The sequence below is a fragment of the Ochotona curzoniae genome, unplaced genomic scaffold, assembly GCF_017591425.1.
Source record: "Ochotona curzoniae isolate NIBS_2020 unplaced genomic scaffold, NIBS_Ocur_1.0 contig_3190, whole genome shotgun sequence".
In the NCBI taxonomy this organism is placed as follows: Eukaryota; Metazoa; Chordata; class Mammalia; order Lagomorpha; family Ochotonidae; genus Ochotona; species Ochotona curzoniae.
The window spans coordinates 11608285-11632033 of NW_024465751.1; the positions used below are offsets into that span (position 1 = coordinate 11608285).

The window sequence follows — 23749 nt, forward strand, 5'->3', positions numbered from 1 at the left end:
AGGCCACACTCACTTAACAATGCAAACTTTGGATTCAAAGCTTTTTACTTTTAAAAAGCAAATGAATATTAAAGGATTTTTTTCCGTCAAAATTCTTTTTCTGAGTATTCACCTTGCCTACCATTTCTCTAGTCTTCTTGTTTCTGAACAAGATTATGAATGGAGGACAAGCCATATAGGATCCATAAACATGTCCTTCTTTCTTTTGAAAACAAAAAATATATATCATTTAAAAAATTCAGTGCAGAGTTTTGCTTAGGACCACTGTCATACAGTCTGTGTTTTGAAAATGAAGACGTGACTTACGTTTCTGTGGCCCTCCTGCCTCCTGCTCAGTTTCTCTGATTTCCCAGAGTCTTCTGAGATGCATCCACGTTGTGTCTTCATTCTTCCCTCACTTTGGTGTGTAGTGTTCAGAGAGTGCACTTGCATTCATCAGAAGCAACTAGGAGCACTTTCAAGAGTGCCACTTCCTCCAGACTCAGGTGTATCTTTTCCTTTGCCCCATACACATCCAAGAAGTGACTCCTGTTGTTATGGGCATTTTTAGTAATCTTTTCTTCATTTGGGTCCTCAATTTCCTATATGAATGACTATTTCTTTTGAGTATAATTTTGACTCTCAGTATAAAGGTCACCACCTTAAAATAGGTCCAACTCTTTGTTACCAAACTTAGAACCCTGGTAGAGAGTTCTTTTTATTATATTTTTTTATTTACTTACAAAAATACAAAACAGAAAAGGAGCCTTGGAGAAATATTTCTCATCTATTCACTCCCTGGGATTGAAACAGAAACTTGGAGTGCTATCCAGGTCTCCCACATGGCTGCAGGAGTCCAAGCACTGAAGTAATTTTCCACTTCTTTGCTAGGCACATTAGTAGGGAGCTGTAACAGAAGTTGGGTAGCTGGGACTCAGTCGGTACTCCAAAAAGGAATGCTAGTATCACAGGCAATGACTTAGCCACAGCACCAAGCCCACGCAGTGAGTCCTTCAGCTGTTAGGGTTGCTTCCAATTTTGCTTTTGCTTCTATGAAATCTGACGTGCCTGTGTGTCAGCTGAGAGTGGAAATGCCTGCTGAGCAGACAAGTGGATACACTGTTTCTGAGGTTTTTGATGGACTAGGAGTGGGCAATGTGCCAAGGCAAATTCATTACAGAGGAAAGATCTCCCAGAGCATGTTTAAGTTACATTATTCCACTGTTTATCTCTGTCTCTTCCTACAAGTCGCCTCTCCTATCACCAATATGGCACACAAAACACTAAGCAAAAAGGAATCCTGAGTGTATCTTGATCAGGGGGTTTGATCCACCTTTGAAATGTCGTGATTGGACAGCAGCCAGCTAACTAGCCTCCTTTAAGTGGTGTAGTGGTTAGTGGATATGCAATTTCTGTGTATCATTGCAACAATCTACCATTGACAAAAGATGTGTGTGTGTGCGTGTGTGTGTGTGTGTGTGAGAGAGAGAGAGAGAGAGATTTCTGTAGAGTGTGTATTTTTCTTATTCATCTGGGCTGCCGGAACAAAATATCACAAACTGAGACACTAGAAACAATAGAAGTTCAGTTGTCACAGTTGTGGAGACTAGAAGCTCAAGATCAGATTGTTGTTAGGGTTGATTTGGGGTGAGCTTTGTGGTGGTACCTTCATGTTGCAGCCTCACATAGCTTTGCCTCTGTAAGTACACAGAAGAAAAAACATCCTCAGTCTCTTCCTTTTCTTACAAGGACCCAGTCCTGTTGGATTAAGGTCCTATCTTTAGGCCCTCCCTTAATCTTTATGACCTCTTTATAGGCCCTATTTTCAAATACAATCATATTTGAATTGGGGCTAGGGTTTCAACATACAAATTCAGTCCACTACAGTGCTGGTTAAACATCTATGAGTCTATCTGTTGTTAAATAGTGAAAGCTTTATTGAATGGTAAGTGAATGAATGACCTAGTGATTTTTCATGTTTAGTTGAAGACAGAGGGGAGAATGAACTTGAACAGAGCTGAAAGCTTCTCCGTGACCCTTGGAACACACACAAATGAAAACAAATCCTATAACTCCCACTCGTAGGCCTCAGCATCTTTCCTGGCTCACTTACTGGAGGCCAGCTGATCAGCGTAAGAGAAAAATGAGGCCACAGGTGTAGGTTTCCTGTCATATGAATCAGTTAACTTCATTCAGAGAAGGGCTGTCCCATAGTCATTGCCTGTGGCTATCAGGTTTTGGGAACAATATTCAGACAATTTAGAATAATCCAGACACAAACAAATGCAGGAGGGTATAGGTGAGCAAATACAACATCAACAAACATGTATGACACATTGAGTCAAAAGCCACAGATTCTGAACATTAGGCGATGCGCCTATTTCAGCCTCATGGTTTAAGTCATGTTGGATATTTCTTAAAGGAACTTTTTTTTTAAACTTGAAAGGCAAAGTTAGAGAGAGAGGAAAGAGATATATAGAGAGAGACAGGTCTTTCTGCTGCTGCTTTCCTCCCCAAATGGCTATAACAGCCGGAATGGGCCAGAGCGAAGTCAAGAGTTAGAGCTTTCTCCAGGTCCTCCACGTGAGTGCAGGAACTCAAGCACTTGGGCCATCCTTCACTGCTTTCCCTGGTGCATTAGCAGAAAGCTGGAGCTGAAATAGAGCAGCCTGGGACGTGAACTGCTTTCCCTATGGGAATGCCAGCATCTCATGAATCATGAAGAAGGTTAAGTTGCTATGCCATAACACTGGCCTCAGCAAATTTTTTTTAAGTAAAATTTTTTTAAAAAATCAAAATCCTCTTAAAATTGGTTAATGTTGTAACAGATTCGCTCCCTCATTTTTATTTTATATTGTTACATAGCTAGACGTTTTCAGCACATGTAAATTCACTTCCACAGAACATATGTATATCGCGTAATCTGTGATTTTCCAACCAGATGATACACACCCTGAGTTTTTCTTGGGAATCTAATGTTTTTCACTTACTCCCAGTGTGTTTTTAAAGCGCATACAGGGTAGCAGAAAAGAAAGACAATCTGCTTTTTCTCCATGTTTATGCAAAATACCGTACATATCATGAACTCAATACCTATGTCTTTAAACAATTACAACATGACTGTCTTTCCTCAGAGGGCAGTTTGCTCTTTGAAATACATATTAGGTAATTCATGATTGCTTGGTTGAAAATCCCACATTTCCTCATCTTTTCTATCAGAATTTAGCATTGAGACGAACAGCAAAGGACACCCGTGTTCCTTCCTCCAGAGGCTGGTCCCTTCCTTCCTGTAACACATGTGGTCTCCCTCTCAAAGGGTGCTGCACATGACATTTCCCAGCCTGACCCCAGTCTTTCTTCTTGTCTGCTCTGTTCGTTATTTAGCTCCTCATGCCCAGACGGAAATATACCAAATGTGAGTTCACACACCAAATGTATTTTTTCCTCACAAATTGTACTCCTCCGTCGCTGTTGGCTTCAATCTTTTTTTTAAAAAAAGTTTTATTTATTTCTATTAGAAATGTCAGATATACAGAAAGGAGGAGAGACAGAGAGGAAGATCTTCCGTCCGATGATTCACTCCCCAAGTGAGCGCAACGGCTAGAGCTGCGCCAATCTGAAGACCGAAGCCAGGAACATCTTCCGGGTCTCCCACATGGGTGCAGGGTCCCCAAGCTTTGGGCTGTCCTCGACTGCTTTCCCAGGCAACAAGCAGGGAGCTGGATGGGAAGTGGAGCTGCCGGGATTAGAACCGGTGCCCATATGGGAACCCAGTGCGTTCAAGGTGAGGACTTTAGCCGCTAGGTTACGCCACCAGGCCCTGTTGCCTTCAATCTTACAATGACAATATGCATGATGGTGGCACGTCTTCTCCTCGGACTGTGTATTTGTGCAGGCCCTGGATTGTGACAGAGTGGAGGTTCTTAGGACAGAAATTTAGAGGATACAGAATGAAACTCATGTCAGATAGAGTTCAGGAGAGCCAGTTCTTATTGCAAGTTGACTGTGATTTGGCAAGAACTGGACCAAATACTGTAAATACAAAGATATATATTTTTAAATGTTTATGATGACAAGGAATAAATATGTAAGTTAGGAGATGTGCAGCCTAGCAATTGAAGTGCAGGTTGGGATTCTTGGTGTGATCAAACTGCCTGCTCTGGTTCTTGATTCGTTTCCCATTCAGGCAGATCACAGGAGGCAGTAAGATATGGCTCCTGTGATGTGTCCTTTCCAGACGTATGGGAGATGGGACGTGAATCCACAGCTTTCAGGTCTGGCCTGGCCCCTGTGAGCAGTTAGCAAACCAATCATTTTTAGTGCAGAAACTGGGAAACTTCAGTGCATGTTTTTTATATACATTTCGCATTAACTTTTTTAGGACCTCTCATATGTTATTATATTTTATTTTAATCATATTGAGTAGGAATTATATTATTCAATTTAGAAAATAGAGATTAAGGATATGGAACAGGATGTACTATACTATTTATTTGGTATTAACTATTACGAATTATACAATTTTTATTTTTTTATGGCTTTGATTTTTAATGTATTTTTATGTAATACAGTTCCAATAGGCTCAAGGATTTCTCCTTTTACCCTCCCCATACCTTCTTACCCCAACTAGTTTCCCATATATTATTATAATAGTACTCTCTTTCAGCAACAGTCATAAGTCCATCATTCTGCTATTTAAGTGTATCCTGACATTGTAGGTATAGGCAGTGATATAAAGTTCAGCATCCTATTGTTCAGCTCTATTTCACAATTTCATTGGGAGTCCATCTCTTATTTGGAGAGTAGAGACGCATACTGTGATGTAGTCTCACCTCTCAGTGTGCTAGTCTTCTATCTTCAGTGAATCATGCAACCAAAGAAGCTTCAGCTTTTCCACAACCTGGCATTGCAAAGTCTCCCAACCTGATGAACTGGCCTCCTGGAAGTAAAGGGAAGCTCTAGGAGGCAGCCAACAAGCTTACTGCTAGAACGTTAGCAGACTATATGTATAATATATTCTATGACATTGTTGACTTGTTCCATAGTATTTGGGTATACAAAAGAAAATAAAGACTTGACTTTCCTTTATGTAATGGTTACTATAAAGGTAGCCAGCTCTTTACCTAAGAAAATAAATATCCCATCCACCAAGTGGCTAGACACCTGAAATTTCTGCGGAAAATGTTAAAGTGTTGCTTTCTGTACAAAAAAGATAAGGTTGAACATGCAAATACCCCAGAGAGAAGTATCATTCACTAAATTACAGTTATGCTGCTCTGCAAATGATTGATATGAGGGTTTCCCAAGAGGAGGCTGAGATATCAAGGAGCAAGAGAGAACATGAGAGTTTAAAGGTGACAAAGAGAAGTAGGAACCATTGCTGCCTCAGAAGGAGGCACTTGAAGCCTTCCTGTTTTAAGTGGATTTTTCAGAAATCATTGAGTGTGTAAGTCACTTTTATGCTGAGGGTAAGATCTAAAGCCAGTGTGAAAATCTTGTGTAGTAAGAGCTCTTAAAAACACTTCATTATGCCCTGGCATGGTAGCCTACTGGCTAAAGTCCTCACCGTGCATGCACTGGGATCCCATATGGGTGCCGGTTCTAGTCCTGACTAGCTCCACTTCCCATCCAGCTTCATGCCTGAGGCTTGGGAAGGCAATCAAGGATGGCACAAAGATAGACTTAGGACCCTGCACCCATGTGGGAGACTCAGAAGAAGCTCCTGATTCCTGGTTTCAAGTCAGCTCAGCTCTGGCCATTGTGGCTGCTTGGGGAGTGAATCAGCAGACATAAGATCTTTCTCTCTGTACATTTGACTTTCCAATAAAAAAAAATGAATCTTTAAACAATAACAGCAAAAATCCTTAAATATCCCAAGTGCAATTCTCCACTTGTCTGAGGAATTCCAGCATGCTAGAACTTTCTCAGAGTTCAACAAATATACATATACCTGCTTCAGTTGAGGTCTAGGTTGCTTGCTTGCATTTGGAGGTGTTCTGTATGAAAAAAGCATGCTCCAAAGTACATTCAATACAGTAAGGTCATCCCGGTATAGTGGAAGCAGATTGACTAAGTTAAGCTCAGTAAGTAACAGATTCACTCTCCCATCTATATTCATGGCTTATTTGCATACATACTTAGCTATGAAATACTTGAAGCAACTTTATAGCATATTAAATCCTTTCCCCCGCTTATTTCTTTTTCTTTGTAACTGAGGATGATTGAGTTTATATAGGTTAAAGTCATATTCATCTACTCCTCTGTATATTTAGCCAATGCATATTTCTTGGGTGCATTCTGCCACTGGAGAGATGATATAAAACCATGGTGAAGAGCAAGAAATGGTGGAGGCCTCATTTCCAGATCAGAAAAATGAGAGCAAATTGCCATCACCATTTTGGGATTTTATGAACTGGCATGCCAGGTACATAAAATGATACTCATTTGGATGATCTCTCTCTTTCTTTTCCCACCCCTATCCAGGCTGGTTCATTCAGGTCCAGGGAAGGGATCACCCCAGGTTGGTGTGGATCTATCTTTTGCAACGCGCACTGGTACCAGGCAAGGGATTGAAACACATCTCTTCCGGGCAGAGACCAGCAGGGACCTCTCCCATTGGACAAGAAGCATAGTGCAGGGTTGCCACAACTCGGCCGAACTCATTACTGAAATCACCACAGGTGGGTCCTGCAGGCTATGGGCTACCAACTGTACTCCATCACCTCTTGTACTTGAACGTGGCCTCCACGTAGTCTCCATGCCTGTACATTTGGGGTCCTTTGAAATTCCAGAAGTAAACTTAGATTCCTCTAAATTAAAGCTCTACATGCTCTATGTTCTTTGACTTATAAAAATCCATATTTTCATTCCTGGGAAGTTGGTAACTTGGGTTTGCAGTTTTGAATGGCTTCTCAGAGGAATGAAAGTGGAGGCATGAACTGGTGGGTGGGGTTCTTGCTTATTAACAACACAAACTGGTCCTGAGTTATTTGTCACAGAATGCAAGTTTTGGAAGTCTAAGCTCATGGAAATTATCAGAAGACTCAGGCTGTGAAACAGACAGGAATCAAAGGTTTCCAGGCAGGGTTAAGAAGAATACAAGAAAAGCCCAGGGGAGAGTCCCCAAGACCCCCTGAATGCACAGCAATGGACTGGCAGGGTGGTGTGGAAGGAGCCTGGGTGAGTGCAGTGGATCCAGCCAGGTGGAGGTATCAGAGAGGCCCAGCTGTTGGTAGATTGGGTTATGAGTGTTGGAAGAAGGTCGCATCTACACTATGCTATTTCCTGAAAATCTGCTGTGTACAGGTACTGTGTGTGACTTAGTTATTTCCATACTATGAGAAACAATCTTTTTATGGATCCTGAAACCAATTCATTGAGTCAAAACCAACATCTTTTAAAGGAAAATATGATAGGCTAGAGATACTAGTGAAAATGTTTTCGTATTACTTTGTAGAATTTTGGTGATGGGGTATGTGGGGTGAATGTTCCCCTGTGCATGTGTGTGTCCTGGGTCACAACACTTTATTACATGCCCATCTAATCCTCACAGTTTGGTCAGCCTGACAAATCAGGTAGAGTGGTTTTTGTCTATTTATTTTCATTTTATTTGAAAGGCAGTTCACTCCCCAAATGCCAACAAAACTCAGGATTGGACCAGGTCAAAGCCAGGAGCCAAAAACTGATTCGCAATCTTCTGCATGTGTGACCCAGACCCGGCTAATTGAGCTACCATCTGCTATAAGACCGTGTGCGCATTAGCAGGAAGCTAGAGCAGATGCAAAGAAGCCGGGACTTGACCCTTGGCACTCTGGTATGGGACATGGGGAATCCCAGTATTGTCTTAACTGCAGTGGCCAACACCTACCCTGCAAAATCTTTAAGAAAGCTCAAGACGCTTGCAAAGTAAATGACAGACTTTAAATGTAGCCTTTGTCACTGTGAAGTCCATTCTTCATTCATCGTAGCATCTACAGAGACAGGAATATTCTTATTCATGCCAGTGACCCAACAAACAGCTCTGACCAGCAATTCTTTTCAGGCTACTGTGATAAATAATTTTCATGCCTTTATCCAAATGTATAGATGATAGACAAGTGGATGGATCCATGGATAGTATGATGATACATATCAATAATATATATCTAAATATACATATAATTTAATTGTTTTAACTGAGGAAAAGAGAAAGTGGAAGGATGACCAAATGATATGAATATAAAGTGACATAAACACAGTGCACACTGTAAAACTTTATACTTTTATTAAAGTAAAATCTGTATTTTTAAAAGATTTGTTTATTTGATTGGCAAGGTAGATTTATAGAGAGAAGGGGAGACAAGGAGTAAGATCTTCCATCTGTTGGTTCACTCCCTAAATGGCCACAATGGCTGGAGCTGACCCAATCTGAAGCCAGGAGCCAGGAGCTTCTTCTGGGTCTTCCCTGTGGATGCAGGATCCCAACATTTTGGGCCATCCTCTACTAATTTCCCATGCCATAAGCAGATAGCTAATGGGGAGTGAAGCAACCAATACATGTGGGATCCCAATGTTTGGAGGTGGAGGATTAGAAAGTTGAGCCATCACACTGGGCTCAAAAGTAAACTGTATATCTAACCCAATATTCTTTATCAGGCAGCTCAATGCACAGTGAACAGTGTCTGTAAGCGTAGTTTTTGATCCTAAACCCATGATGAATTTCTGATTCTGAGATCTATAAGCAGCCTCTCCAGGGGCTCTGGGAGACACTCATTCAAGAACTTTAGTGACAGTAGTCTTCCAGAGAGGCCTGAGCATCATTGGGTCGCTTCTTACAGTTTCTTATCCACTTTCTTCCATTCTGCTTTCTTGCCTAAAACCAGATGTTCTACCCATGGTGGATTCAGGTTCAGCAGTTGTGAAACCTGTGAATTTACAGGTGGTAAGAGAGAGCCCAGACGGTACTGATGTTGCTGGACCACAGACTTCTCTAAGCTGTAATGTACAAGGGTGTGACTTCCACAGACAAGTGTGCTACAAGATGAAATCCACACTGCCATATCATAGCTTTCTCTGTGAAAGACATGAAATATGAAAATCCACAAGTTCCACACAATTTCCGCTGCAACATCTAAGATAATTAGCGTCTTGTTTGCAGTCACCTTACAACTAATCAGAGCCTCCAAGTTTCCCCTCATCATTGCAATCATTTTGGGAATGACCCTGAATCTTTTAACTTAAAACTTTATTTCTCTAACAGATCAATAGAGATTTAAAAGGAGCTCATATCTGCTAGTGCACACCCCCAAAATGTACACAGTGCCTGGGACAGGGCTGAGGCCAAAGCCAGGAGGAGTCTGGGGTTCAGAGTCTAAACTTCCCACGTGGGTGACAGCCATCCCCTGCAGCCTTGCAAGGCGACGCTGGACTCAGGAACTATAGCTGGAACCCACGCACTCTAATGTGGAACCCTATGTCCTAACCTGTGGCCTTGACTATTAGCCTAAATACTCACCCCAGAAGCTTCTGTTGTGTTGCGTGTGTCCATTATGGCAAGAAATACTAGAGTTTTAAACCCAAGAGTTAGAAAAGGCCCTGTCATTTCGATACTCTATGTAATGACAATGGATGTGTTTGGCTAGAGAAATTCAGACTCCATGCAACACTTATAAAACATGTTCTAGGAAAGAATAAAGATGCCATGCCCACAGGGATTTGGCTGAGTTTATATTGTACAAATTTTGTGAAATCCTTTTATCTTTGTAGGCAGCACTTTTTTTGACAGGCAAATGGATGAGGGTTTTGATAGATTATCCAAAGGAGAATAACAAAGAATTCTGTGAACTGAGCTGGCTGGCTGATGGGAGACAAGAAATTATGGAAATGGTCAAAGGTGTAAGCCAGTTACAAATTGAAAGATACCTATAGGGAGTTGCGGAAAGGGGCTTCTGTTTTAATCAGAGCTTCAATTAACTTGATAATGTGTTCAATTTATCCTGTGTAGATTGAGAAAATCTTCAGATAACTGATTTCATTATATAAAGGTCATTATATGAAGGCCAGAAATACCATTCAGTGAGGTAATTTAGAATTAAAATAATCACAGATACTTCAGAATATCTGATGGTATAACTTTCAAGCTCAAACATAAGGAATAAAAAGTGTGTTTAGAGCAGGTGAAAGATATTAAAAAAAAAGGGAAGTACCAAGTGGCTAAAGTTCTCAGCTTGCATATGCTGTGATCCCATATGGATGCTGCTTTTAATCCCGGCGGCCCCACTTCTCATCCAGCTTCCTGTGTATGACCTGGGAACGTAGTCAGGGATGACCCAGAGCCTTGGGACCCTGCACCCACGTGGGAGACCCAGAGGAGGTCCCAGGCTCCTGGCTTCAGATCAGCACAGCTCCTCTGGCTGTTGCAGCTGCTTGAGGAGTGAATCATCGGACAGAGGATCTTCCTCTCTGTCTCTGCTCTTTGTATATCTGACTTTCCAATAAAAATAAAATAAATCTTAAAAAAGGGCAAGCCTAGCATCACTCTGCAGTCTCTTTGAAAAAAAAAACACAAAAAAGAAGTACCACGGTGAGAAGTCATCACTGACTCTATGCTGTTGTCACTGATCACCTTTGGCCTTAGAGCGTGGCACAGGGCAGTGTCTAGTGGGCCCTTTCCAGAGTCGGGGGAATCACAGACCTACTAGGGAGCACACATCTGGTGGAGATTTTTATTGCAAGTTGAAGATGCCTGAAGTAAATCAGGGGACTGAGAATATGTTTTCATCAGAGCTTGGATCAAAAGCTGCCTCATTCAGCGAGCCATAAAGGTCCCCATGTCTTCCCTTAAATTCTGTCATTCTTCATAAGAGATCCTCTTCCCAGGATCCTCCTCACATCCCTCCAGGTCTAGAGCATCAAGGCATGAGAGCAAGACATGGGTAGACTAAAATAACTTGAATTTTGAAAGCTGAATAGACTGAGTGTAATAATGTTCATTCACCTCTTTGAGGTTTTTCTTTTCTTTTTCATCTGCCAAGTTGGGGTAAAAGTTCTGCCCTAACAGCTTGTGGTAAGGTGAAGCTCAGAATCTTAGAAAGCAGAGTGGAGGTAATGACGATACAGAGTGAGTTGTCAGGCAGCACTGCCCTTCACTCTGATTCCTGCCTCCTCCACATCCTTCCTTTACAGCATACCCAGCAAGGAAAATGCCCTGATTTCCTTAAAGTCATCTACTAGGAAATCAGGGCCCACGTCCCTGACTTGCCACATTCATACAGTGTGGCATTCTATGTAGTTTAAAAAAAAAACAGTTCAATACAGAGTAACCTTTGCTTTTTTGATAGAAGATTTCATCTATTCACAAGACTTCCTAAATGGAACTCGGATGCTAGTGGGAGTCCACCTGTCTGAATCTAAAGCTTAGAGTCACATGTGTTTCCTAAACACAGTTAAGAAGTCTAGACAAAGGTTGGTGCCTAACATTCTCAGAAAGTTTTTAGCAAGTTCCTTTGGATCAGAGAGAGCACGCCTGAGGTTTCTGCATTTCCTGGGGACCAGTGGGAAGAATCTGCATCCTTCATGGACGATGCCATGTCTGTGATGTCTGTGCAGGACCCAAAAGCCTCGTGGAAATTAAAAGAGCACTCCTTTAATGTCTAAGCAAGCTTCATTCGATTGTTTTAAGCCATTAAAACAATACATCTACTAACTTGAGTGATGTAACCCTTGCTTTTTTCTATAAATAGCAGATATGACTTTTGATATGTGTGTGTGAATGAGTAATTGTGTGAGTGTGTGTGTGTAGGAATAAGAGTAGGGTGATGATGATGATTCGGAGGTTTCTTATTTCAAATCAAATGCCTGTTACATCTGGTTGAGGCAAGGCCCATCTGGCCAAGGGAGGCAGGAACGCCTATCCAGCTATGTGCGGTCTTACAGCAGCTCAAGGCTTGCAATCAGGTGACATTCAATGAGTCCCAATAAAAGAAATTCCTTTCATTAATTCCTTGGAGACAGTTAAATATAAAACCCAAACCAACCTAAGACTATTTTCATGGCAATTTATTGTTATTTTTTAAAATGTAATATGAAACGTGTGCCTGTCCCAACGTCGGGACTGAAAACATTGGAAGCATTAAAGTGTCTGGGAAATTGGGTTGATTTTCACTGATAACGTGGGACTTTCTCCCCTCGGCTTCTCTCCTAGCTTGCACCTATAAAAACCAGGAGTGCCGCTTGACCATACATTATGAGAATGGATTTTCTATTACCACTGAACCTCAGGAAGGTGCCTTTGCCAAGACAATCATACAGTCTCCGTATGAGAAACTGAAAATGTCCTCAGATGATGGAATCAGGATGCTCTATTTAGATTTTGGTGGCAAAGAAGGAGAGCTTGTAAGTGTGTTTTTGACAGTGTGACATCATGTATTTCATTTTGTAACAAACCTATAATGACTCATAAACATAATACTGCCTTATACTTTTCACAAAGCATTTGCAGGCCCAAGCCAGGTCTTATTTGCTTGTTGGAAAAAATGAATGAGTAGATTCAGAGAACTGTAAGTTTTTCCTTGAGTTTCATTTTCCATTTGAAAAGTACACAAATATTTGAAGCAAAGGAAAGAAAACACTGACATTAAATTCTTATCAAATTGCTTTACTAGTTTAAAAATCTAACAGGTATTTAACATAGCTTGATCATCTTGCAAGGCATCAGGAATGCGTTGAGGGACACCATGTAGACCCTGCTACCAGGCAGTTCTTAATGGAGCAGAGGGGAGAAGGACGGGCTGGGTAAATGACAGAATTGGAGGGATCCAGAACAAAAACAGAAAGAAACCAAGAACTCCACAGAGGAACGCAAGTTTGGGCTGATTATCAAATAATATCCAACGAAATTAGGCAATTTATCAGTTAAGGTGACATTTGTACTTCTCGTACCAATGGTTGAGTTCAAATTTATTATTTTTCCACGAACCTTGGAACTGTCATCAGAAGGGTGTGACAGAAAGAATGAGAACTGCTCACATCTCAGGAAGACAACATCTCATTCAAATTCTAGAATGTCAAAAGAAGTCCTTGACTGGGTAACAATTGTTCTATGGCTCCTCCTCAAAATGCCAATGAATATCTGTGACTACTCCTACTCAGACAGGAAATGTAGAAAGCAGTGAGTGAAACTGAGGTTGGCAAATGCTGGTATATTTGAAAAGCAGAGTTACAGAGTCAGACAGGTGTAGACAGAGCAAGAGAGTGTCCATGTGCTCTTTCACTCCCCAAACAGCCACAACAGCCAAAGCTGGGCTCCTCCAAATCGAAGAGACAGGAGCTTCTTCAGGATATCTGTGCGGGTACAGGAGTGCAAACACGCAGGCTGTTCTCTACTGCTTTCCCAGGCACATGAGCAGGGAGCTAGATTGTCAATGGAGCAACCAGGACGTAAGCAGCGCTAATCCACAGCATGGGCCCTGGTAATTCCCGTTGCACGACTGGCTTCCACAGCCCCTCATCGTTCTGCACCTGTCTCTCCTCAGAAGCGTCAGTTATTTCTCCTTTGGGATACAAATGCTCACTTTCTAGAAATCATCCAGAGCTATCAGCAGGTGCCACCTAAACGAAAAGGATGGGGTCACACTAGAAAGAGTCTTAGGGTTTTTTGGCTTAAAGTTTTAGGAGCTTTATTTATTTATTTGAAAGAGCTAGAGAGGGAGCTATATATGTTTTTGTGTATACAAACATGTATAGAGGAGGGCAGGGAGAGATCAATTTTCTGTCTGCTGGTTCGTTCTCCAGATGGTCATAACTGCCAGAGCTGGGCAATACCGGAGCTAAAAGCAGGACCTAGGTCTCCCACATAGCTGTCAGGGCCAAGCACTTGGACATCCTATGCAGCTTTGCCCAGGCCTTTAACGGCGAGCCAGGATACAAACCAGAGCCCATATGGGATGCTGGTGTCACGCACAGGAGCCTTACCCACAATCAGCCATTATGGATGATTCTGCTGTCCTTAGTGCAGCACTAGATTTCCTGTTGTGAATGCCACGGGCGGCCAGGAAATCTGTTCCCTTTCCTGTGCTCCCAACTGTCTGTACTCCCCTCCAAACTATTTCTAGCTGCCATTTTTCTAACCTTTAAGACGAATTTGCAGAATTTTAATGGGTTTCATTTGTGTGTTTCAGTCAATAAGTTCAGCTGGAATCACCAGTTTACAAATAAGGTAGTGACCTGAATGTCCATTTTACTAAGAATAGTTCCAGTTCAGTTGTTGTCCTAACCAATCACACCACTTTTTCCTAGAGGTGACTACTGTCCAGCAAAGTGAAAAAAGAAGACAAAATCGGTCTTCCGTTTTATCCTTGCCTTAGAAAAATGCAAGGCTATTTTTGTCCCTGAGAAAAATCACTTAGGTCTAAATTTTAGCCTTTGTGCCTGTAATCACAACCTGATGTGGAACATTTAGCAAGGACTTCTTCTTTTTTTACTGCCAATATATGCAGTTGATAAGCTCAACGCAGACACAGAGCCCCAGTGTGCAGGCAGGCAATCCCAGGAGGCAGGCGACGAGGAGCTTGCAGTGCAGAGATGAGCTGTACAAAATGCAATAAACTGGAGGTCAAAACCCAGGCTCCCCCTCTGAGTGTGCAGCTACTGCAGCAGCTGTCTTGGAGCGCCCTTGGGTCCGAGGGTCCCCATCCATGAAGTACAGGGACCGAAGTCGGTGATCTTTAATGTTCCTTTCAAAATTTGTGAGTGACATAATATCATGGTCAAGCCCTGGCTCTGGCATCAAATTGAAACATGGTATTATGTTACTCACAAATTTTGGAAGGAACATTAAAGATCACCTACTTCCTTACCTAAAAGCTACAATTTCAGTAAGTTTTACACATTTTCAGACTCACAGCTTGCCTATATTACCAATGGAGATAATAGCAACAGCTACTAATATTGATATTTGGAGAGAGTTTAAAAAGTTACTGCATAGAAAATATTTAGCACGGTACTTTCTATTAGTACAGCCTTAATTTGTTGATGCATTATATGCTCCAATTACAGAGAACCCTCTTATTTTGCCTGAACTGTATTAGGTAATAAAATTCAACTCCGGAAGGACTCTCAGGCATGAGCCACATGTCTTGCATGTCCTGAGTTCTAGAGGCTCATGTTGAGAACACTAAAAACTTAGAAACTCCCCTCACAGCCATGCGGCATTACATGCAGATAACAGCTGAAGAGCAAAGGGCAGCAAGGACACATTTTTTGGCTTGGCTCTCCTGGTGAGAGTTCACAAGGCATTTTCACATGCAGCATCTTAAATTACGGATGAGTAATTTGGAGAGCTGGAGAGACAGGGTTAGTTCCTATCCACTGCTTCAAGTGCCATCAACAGCTGGGGTTAAAGTCAGTTGACATTAGGAGCCAGCAACTTAAACTAAGCCTTCCACATTGGTGGCAGGGACCCAGTGCTTGGGCCATTCCTCCTGTCTCCCAGGGTACACGTTAACAAGAATCTTGTATGCTAAGTGGAGCCTGGGCTTGAACTCAGGCCCTCCAATATGGAAGGCAGGCTTCCCAACCAGTGACTTCGCTGCTATAAAAGACATTTGCCTCCCTGTATTTTAAGTAATTTTCCAATTACCCTTGGAGTTAATAGGATCAGAAGAGTTTTAAGTGACTTGTTCAAGATAACAGATCAAAAAGTATCAGAACCACAGCTCACAATTAGTCTTCAGATGTGAAATTCAGTACTGTTTCATGCTATCCAAAACCCAGTAGAAAGATCACTACTGAGGTACCAAAAGGAATCATTTCGGAAAGAAGGGCAGCATCCATATTTATGGTAATAGTATCTATAAATTTCACAGAGCCTATTTTAGAAAAAAAAATTGAGATGTAAAGAATAAGTTCAAAGATATATTTCTTTATCTCCTTTGGGGGTAATGATTTTGAAACATAATTGCTCCAGTTAACACTTAAAAGTAAGAAATGCCCATAGATTTGTTTGATGTGTAAATCACTGTTTTGCATGAAGCATTCATTTAAAATCTTTCAATGCTCTCTTCTCTTTAAATTTCAGCAACTGGACCTTCACTCCTGTCCCAAGCCAATTGTTTTCATCATTCATTCCTTCCTGTCAGCTAAGATCACAAGACTGGGCTTGGTGGCCTGAATAGCGAGGCTGCTTCTCTTGAGAAGAGGAAGGCTGCAGACCCACTGGGGCTTGTGACACCAGACACCATCCAAAGTGAGCAAGTGTGCAGGTGGAGCACGCCACCATCAGCATCACTTCTCAAGAGTCACCTGGAACTGTCCTAGACTCCTCCGTCAGCTTCAGCAATTGCAAGGGGTATCCTAAGGCAGTGCCGTGAGGAATGGAACAGTAGAACAGTAGAAGGCTAAGGAGATGAGGGCAATTGGAAAAACCCACAGCATAGTTTTTACATAATAACAGCCAAGGAAGAGACCATGAGAACAGCATGTGCAGTCTGAAGTGTACCAGTTTCTAGGCAACTGGTCCACCTAAGTAAGCGAGGGCTGAGCAGATGAGAAATGAACATTTTCACCTCCCACCCTTCTTACCCTGTAGCGGTGATCTCTCATTTTATTGTGATTTATTTCCTAGTTCAGGTTGACTTTCTCTGAGAGTGGAAGAAAACTCTTAGACATCCACCTTTTATTTAAGTACAAAGCAGCTGTTTTTCTTTTCTTTTTTTAAAATGAATTGTCTTTGAGTGATGTCTAATGATTCTGAAACATTCTCACTAGCATATGCTGAGCAGGAATTATATAAAGCATCAGATACTGGTCTCATACACAGCAGAACTCTGAGCCAAGGTAGACGGCTGAAATTGCAAAGCTTGTTGAAGAGTTGTATGCACAAAACATGATTCACTCTGGAACTACACTTAAACCAAGGCCTGCTGCCTTTTGGCCAGGAGTGATAGCTTTATTTATACAAAGCAAATTGTGTGTGTGTGTGTTTAAAAAAGGTTGTCATCTATATATATATAACAACTCATGGCTTGGGGTTAGCTAATTATCCCTGTTTCATGGTTTCCAGTGGAAGTACTGAGCAATTTATTGACCCCTTGTTCTTGCCTGTGCTTGTATGCATGTGTTTTCCAGTGAGTACCAGAGCGGCCTCATTGCATTCTGGATGATATTGGGTTTTACATAAGGACCCAGTGCTATAATCAAACTTGTTGGTAGTATTTGCAGCCCTTTTGCAATTCCAGGGAAATAACACAGTGTCCTGATATTTTTCTACAAGAATATTTTCAGATAGTGAATATAGCACATCACTGATGTAATGCTTTTGCTTTTATCTCTCAAGACTAACTCATTAAAAATAGCAGCCATTTTTTGATTTTTGAGTTGCTTTTTTCAAACCATGAAAATTAGCTCTAGGGTTTCCATAAGCATTTCTAATACATCTCTCTCCTATAGCTTACATAGACAAGTGTTTCGTGTGATACCTGTGTGCTTTTTATAAGAGTTGTATTTTAGCAAATACCTATGCAAAGAGCTTTAAAAGGTAAAATTGTTTTAAAGGAACATGATGTTGCCCACTCAGATATGTATGTAATCAAGTTACAAAGTTTTATTAAAATTAGCATTTCCCCTAGTAGAAGTGTTGTTTGACACTAATTCCAAGGGGCAATGGTTGCGTGGTATGTTCTGTGGGTGAGGTTAGGGTAGGAGTTTGGGAATGAAAGTCTTTGTTAAATGCTGAGTTAAAATAATGTTAAATAGTGTCTGCTATTGCGGGCCTCCTTGCCGGCTTTGTGCTCTATGATTCTTGTTGGGGGAATCTGCTGTACCTCCTGCACACTTACTCACAGAACTTCTTTCTCATGGGCACCTTTGAAATGAATGTACTTAGCAAAATTGCTTTAGAAGACACAGCTTTAGGATATTGACATTTTGTTTATTATTTTAAAATGCTGAAGAGTGAAATCTTAAACTCTGTAGAAGAGCTTTCATGCATCTGTAAATTATCTTGCACTCTTTTCACTATATTTTCAGAATCACTGGAATGTTGTTATACAAGAGAATTATACATGTATGTTGTAAATAACATGTTAAAATTCATACATTAATGCCACAACAATATGTAATCTAAGGTGCTCGGTACATGAAGTATGAGTTAATTACTCATGTCTAGGTTGCAAAGATCCTATTATATATTTATAGACAAATTAAAATCATCATAATTACAAATATTATTTCTTCATCACTTAAGTTTTGGACTGATGAATATTTGTGTAAGATCAACAGAATCTACATTCTCTTACATTTATAAAAATTTAATTTAAATATTTATATTTTAGGAAAAATATATTTCAATAAAATTAATGCATTTTCTGAAGTAAATTAAAATGTGTTCTTAGCAAGCAATAGAAAATCTTACTAATTGTGTTATGAATTATTTTTCCCTCTAAGGATATAATAGAGTGACTCTGATAAACCAGTTTCAAATATCCATTCTCTCTGATTTTGAATTAGTTTTCACCTTGCTTCAATGTGTATGGGGATGACATGAGTTCCCAAGTCTGGACCATGTCTGGCCAGCATCAGTCACCTGAGTCTTTTTGAGAAATTTGGCTCTGTTTAGTTCACTCTGTGTTCAATGCCAAGATATTACACTAACAGTGTTTGTCCCTAAATGAAAATCAATGTAAATGAATACTATTTCAATTTGCACTTTGTGGGAAGTTACCCATTTGTTGCTATATGTTAATTGAGTCCTTTTCATGGTGATAACTCTTCAAAGGGACTTAACGAAGGCCAATGGATATATGGGTGTATCAATTGTTTATTCTGGCTTGAATTAAACAGAAGAAACAAAATCATAACCCCAACCTAAGGTTCGCAGGTGGAGGCATCTAATTGGTTTTAGCAAAGGATGGAGTGAAAATGCTTCTCTTTGTCCCAGAGCTTGCTGACCCTGCCTGGGTGACTTGGAAAGAACGGTTTCAATGGTGACACAGACTGTCCTGAAATCATTGAACTCTGTTTTACATGATATTGGAGGAGGCTGGAGTTGGAAAGTAATTCTTGGATATCTTCTGAGTTAAAAAAAAATCTGTGCCTATGTTTATATCACCATGACTATCATGTAAAATTTATACCTAAATTAAATAAATATTCACCTCTGATTTCCAGTACAGAAGTCTATATTATGTTGCAAATATGTAATATAGTGGACTGGGTTGTGGTGTCATGATATGCAGTCATGTTTCCAGATGACCACAGGAGTCTGAAGATAAGTCCCACCAATTCCCTTTTGCCACAGTGACCTGGTGAGCAATTATGGCTAAAGAGGATGCCATCAACAATTTTTTTTTTTGGTGGCATACTTTTTTTGTTTTTCTTTTAAAGCATAAGGTTTGATCCTATTGCAGTCAACTTTGAGACTCTGAGTAATTAGTATTGTCACCAAATTACCATGTTGAATATAACTTCAGGATGGCTGTTTACCTGGGGCTTAGGCCTTTCCTTTTAACTACATTTTCTTGGGATTTGAACTGTATGCTAAAGTCCAGCTATCCAAACTCTCTATTATGCAAGAATTCATTTTTTGTTTAAATTGCCAGTAATAACTATGACAGGCTGAGGTTTCACAGTCTCTTTTTATTGGCTGAAACTTTAGATTTAGAATTGCAGAATCTCTTCAAGCACATTTTTTAAACCAGTTTATAATACCAGCAGTGCCATTTTAATATATTAAGGCATATTTGCTAGTGATATAACATAGCATAAAAATACATATATAAACACAGCAATCAAATTTACTGTAGTGTTTTTGCCACTTAAAGTCATCTCACACTTGTGCCATGGGGAAAACACTCGGGAATGTCTTCCCCAATATCTCTTGGTGTCACTCAGGCAACCCATTCATGCCATAGGACAGTGAGCTTCTCATCTCCGCAGACAGGTCATTCACATGCTGCAAGGCTACAGTTGTTTGGGAATTCTATACTCTGGGCCTGAGGTGATGGCTCAGTTGGCTAATCCTCCCTTGCAAGTGCCAGTATCCCACACTGGCACCAATTCATATCCTAGCTGCTCCATTTCCCATCTAGCTTCCTGCTTATGGCCTGGGAAAGCAGGTGCGGATCTGCCAAAGCCTTGGGACCCTGTACCTGCATGGGAGACTCAAAGGCTCCAGGCTTTTGGCTCCTGGCTACAGACTGGCCCAGCTCTGGCCATTATAGCCATTTGGGAAGTGAACCAGCAAATGGCAGATCTTTCTCTACCTCTCCTTCTCTCAGTAAATCTGCCTTTCCAATAAAAATAAATCTTGTTTAAATAATTCTACATTTAGAGCCAATACTTCTATCTGCCTCACCTTCACTCATGACCCTGATTCTACCTTTAAAGACATTGAAAGTCCAATGTTTTTTCCTGATTCATGCTCATAGCAGAAGACAAAGATGAGAACCATTAAGTAATATAAAATTACCTAAAAATGGCTTCAAACGCAGCTTTTAAGCTTCCTTATTTTCATTTTTAAATTTTTTTAAAAAATTATTTTAGATGATGTTTACACAATTGATCACAGTTGATCAGGGTGGAAAGGATGGAGGGTTAGGGAAAAGTGGGTATGGTCATTGTTTCCAATTTTTCTATTACTCCCTCCTGTTTCTGGGAGAAAAGGGAAGATAAGGAGAGCAGCTGTACGCAGCCTCCCAACTGCCCCAGCACCCTGGGATGAGAAACGGCCACCTGAAAACAACCCAGGGTTCGGATACAGTGCTGCAAGGGTACTGGCCAGTTGGTTTCGATAGTTCTGAAATGCTGTCGATCTCACTAATCCAAGGATGAGGAAACTCTTCCAATTTCTGTTGAATGAAATATTTAACCTGAGAGTCTCCATTCGCCCAGATATTTGCTGTCATCACTTGGCTGGGATGGTTGTCCAACTTTCCTCTGCTATGGTAACAGATGTCCTCTGCAGGCCCCAATGGGCTGCCATAACCTCGTGTGCATCAGGGCCTGATGTCCACTACACCATCTTTTCCACTGAGGAGGACCAGTTCTCACAGGTGGGCCTAAGCAACCCTGGGGATTATGGACCTGGTCCTCCATTATGTTCAACTTTAAAGAACTAATTGATCAAGGTGAAAAATTTCTCAAATACCTACTAGTGGAAGAGTAATAGCAACATGGGCATTTATACTAGCATCAGAAAGTATGTGTTCCGCTGTGATCGGAGGAGGCTCTTGGACAACTACCATAACAATTTCCACATGCATATACCTTTTGACTTGTGAGAAATTACAGTAGGGCTGTGATCACATATGTGTACAAGGCCCAATGGGCAAGGATCAACTTGGCAGCATTGTAAAAAGTCAATATGACTTCTTTTTGAGACAGACATATTTGCATGTTTACATTCAATATGGTGACAATGAATTATAATTGGCAAGTGGTGATATTATTTCCCATCTTTTTTTTTTAGTGGCTCTCAAGGAGTTTACCATGCACTGCTTTGTCCTTCAACCCCACAGGAAGTTGGGGGGTGGGGGGGACAGGTTTTCTATTTGTTTAATACAATGAGGAGGGCAAGGCACACCCTACTGGCGGATTTCCTGATAATGACAGACCTTCATCAAATGCTACTCTTTCAGCCATGATTTTTGTGCGTCTAAGCTATTCATAGAGGTGAGAAATCTGTTTAACCTAAGCCTAGACTTTGCTACCTTTTGGATATGAAAACATGACCTATTTAGTGTAGTCTCAATGTTCTAGATATTCATCTACCATGCATTAGTGTATAAAAGAAAGCAAATTGGCATGCTTTCCTTTTGTTCAACATATTTCCAAATGTTATTAACTAACTTTAAAAAGTTTTATTTGTTTGCAAGGCAAAGTTACAGAGAAGGGGAGACAGAGAGAGGTCTTCTATTTGCTGATTCACTCTCCCAATGACTGTGATGGCTGGGACTGGACCAGGTTTAAGCCAGGAGCTTCTTTCAGGTCTTCAGAGTTGGTGCAGTGGCCCAAGGATTTCTCAGGCACTTTATCAGGGAGCCAGATCAGAAGTGGAGCAGCAGCATCTTAAACCAGCACCTGTATGGGATCCCAGCCCTGAAGGCAGAAGCTTAACATGCTATGCCACACCAGGCCATGTATCATTAACATTTTATAAAATAGGTCAGATGTAGCATGTCTGTGTAGGTACTTGAGTTAAAAACATAAAATAATTGGTTTATAGCTACTTCATTCATGGATTATCTAGGAAAAATGAAAAATTACATCTGATTTTATCTTTTAGTGTCTAGTATAGTTGTGCTATATTATCTTCATACTGAAAAGTATGTTTTCTTTGTTTCCTTCTTAGAAACAGCTTTGTAATTAGAATATACCAGCATTTTTTCCAATTTTTATTTTCTTGAAAAGCACAGAGAACGCTGCTTCATTTTCAGCTTCACTCCCCCAAATCCTACAATAGTCAGACCTGAGCAAGGTCAAAGCCAGGAGCCCAGTACCTGAGCTGGGGTTGCCATATGGCTGGGTAGCACAGGACAAACTACTTGAGCCATCACTTGCTTCCTCCCCAGGTATAGAATTAGCAAGAAGCCCAAACTGGAAGTAGAGCTCTTTTGAACAAGGAACTCCAATATGGGATGCTGATCTCCCGAGTATACATCATTGACCAATATCCTCATCCCAGGAAATGTCAATTTTTAAAGTCCTCACTGTATTGTGGGTTCTATTCAAGTGTCCTGAATATATCCTTTGTACCTGCTGAAATGCCTTCATGTTGAGTGCCCTCATCTCACCTCCTCAAGTCCCAGCTCTTCTCTCAACCCTCGGCACCACCACAGCTCTTCTGGTGAGAACCAAGCAGTCAGGTTCTGCAGATGCTGCCTCCCCCTCCCCATTCCCTCGGCTGAGCCTGCGTTCACATTAAGCGGGTGTAGATTTCTGGGCTGGATCATGGAATCCAAAACATATCGTAAGCCGCAGGATCTGGCTCGCCAAGCAGGTGCTTAAGGAAATAACTTGAACAGCACAAGGCTGCAGGGGATTGAAATCCTTGTGTGGCCAAATAGGATGTTAACAGTGGGGAGGGGCTGATCAGATAAGGAATCCTCTCCTGACCCAGGTCTTTGAGGCTTGGTGTCGTCCATGTGTCTTGGGTGCTGTGACATCCCATGAGAGAAGAGGACACTTGCTACTGAGTGGACACCCCTGCCTCCTGTGCTTCCTGCAGCACTAATTAATCATCTCATACTGTGCTCCTGCTTTCCGAGTCCCCTTTTCTGTCACTTTTGGTGCACTCCAATCAGACCTCCCCATACAAGCACCAACACTTGATTCTTGTCTCAGGTTTTATTTTGTAGCAAATAGTTCGAGTAACCAGTAACTGAAATACTTAGGATCAGACATACCTTGGCTTTTGTTTAGACTTTTGCATATTTACATAGACATAATGAGATCTCTTGGGTATAGGACCCACATCTAAAAATAATACTAACTTGTTTCATAGACACCCTATAGAGCAAGCCTCAAAATTATGAAATAATTTTGATAATTTATGTACAGAAGAAAGTTTCACAGACTAAAATTTTCCATTTATGATGCTATGTCAATACTGATAACTTTTCCAAATTCTGAAGGATTTTGGAGTTTTGGAGTTTGGAACTTTGGATTGAGAATGTTCAACCTGTATTTTTTACTTTCACTGCATGGAAGCAGAGTAGACACAAAAAAAGCATCTTATAAGACTGCCAAAGATACGAAGATAGGAATAGTGAAAGTAACAAACAATAGACACACGCGC

At 41.0% G+C, this 23749-nt stretch overlaps 1 protein-coding gene across 2 annotated transcripts in view; it reads left to right on the forward strand.

Moving 5' to 3' along the window:
- SNTB1 (syntrophin beta 1) overlaps positions 1-19115 on the forward strand; it is a 229638-nt gene extending 210523 nt beyond the window's left edge. For both annotated transcript variants that reach the window (XM_040979364.1, XM_040979363.1), the window contains 3 exons: positions 6463-6659; positions 12161-12351; positions 16034-19115. In XM_040979364.1, coding sequence (XP_040835298.1) covers positions 6463-6659; positions 12161-12351; positions 16034-16126 — 481 coding nt within the window. In that variant the 3' untranslated portion in view covers positions 16127-19115. The remainder of the gene's footprint in view (positions 1-6462; positions 6660-12160; positions 12352-16033) is intronic.
- The last annotated feature ends 4634 nt before the right edge of the window (positions 19116-23749 follow it).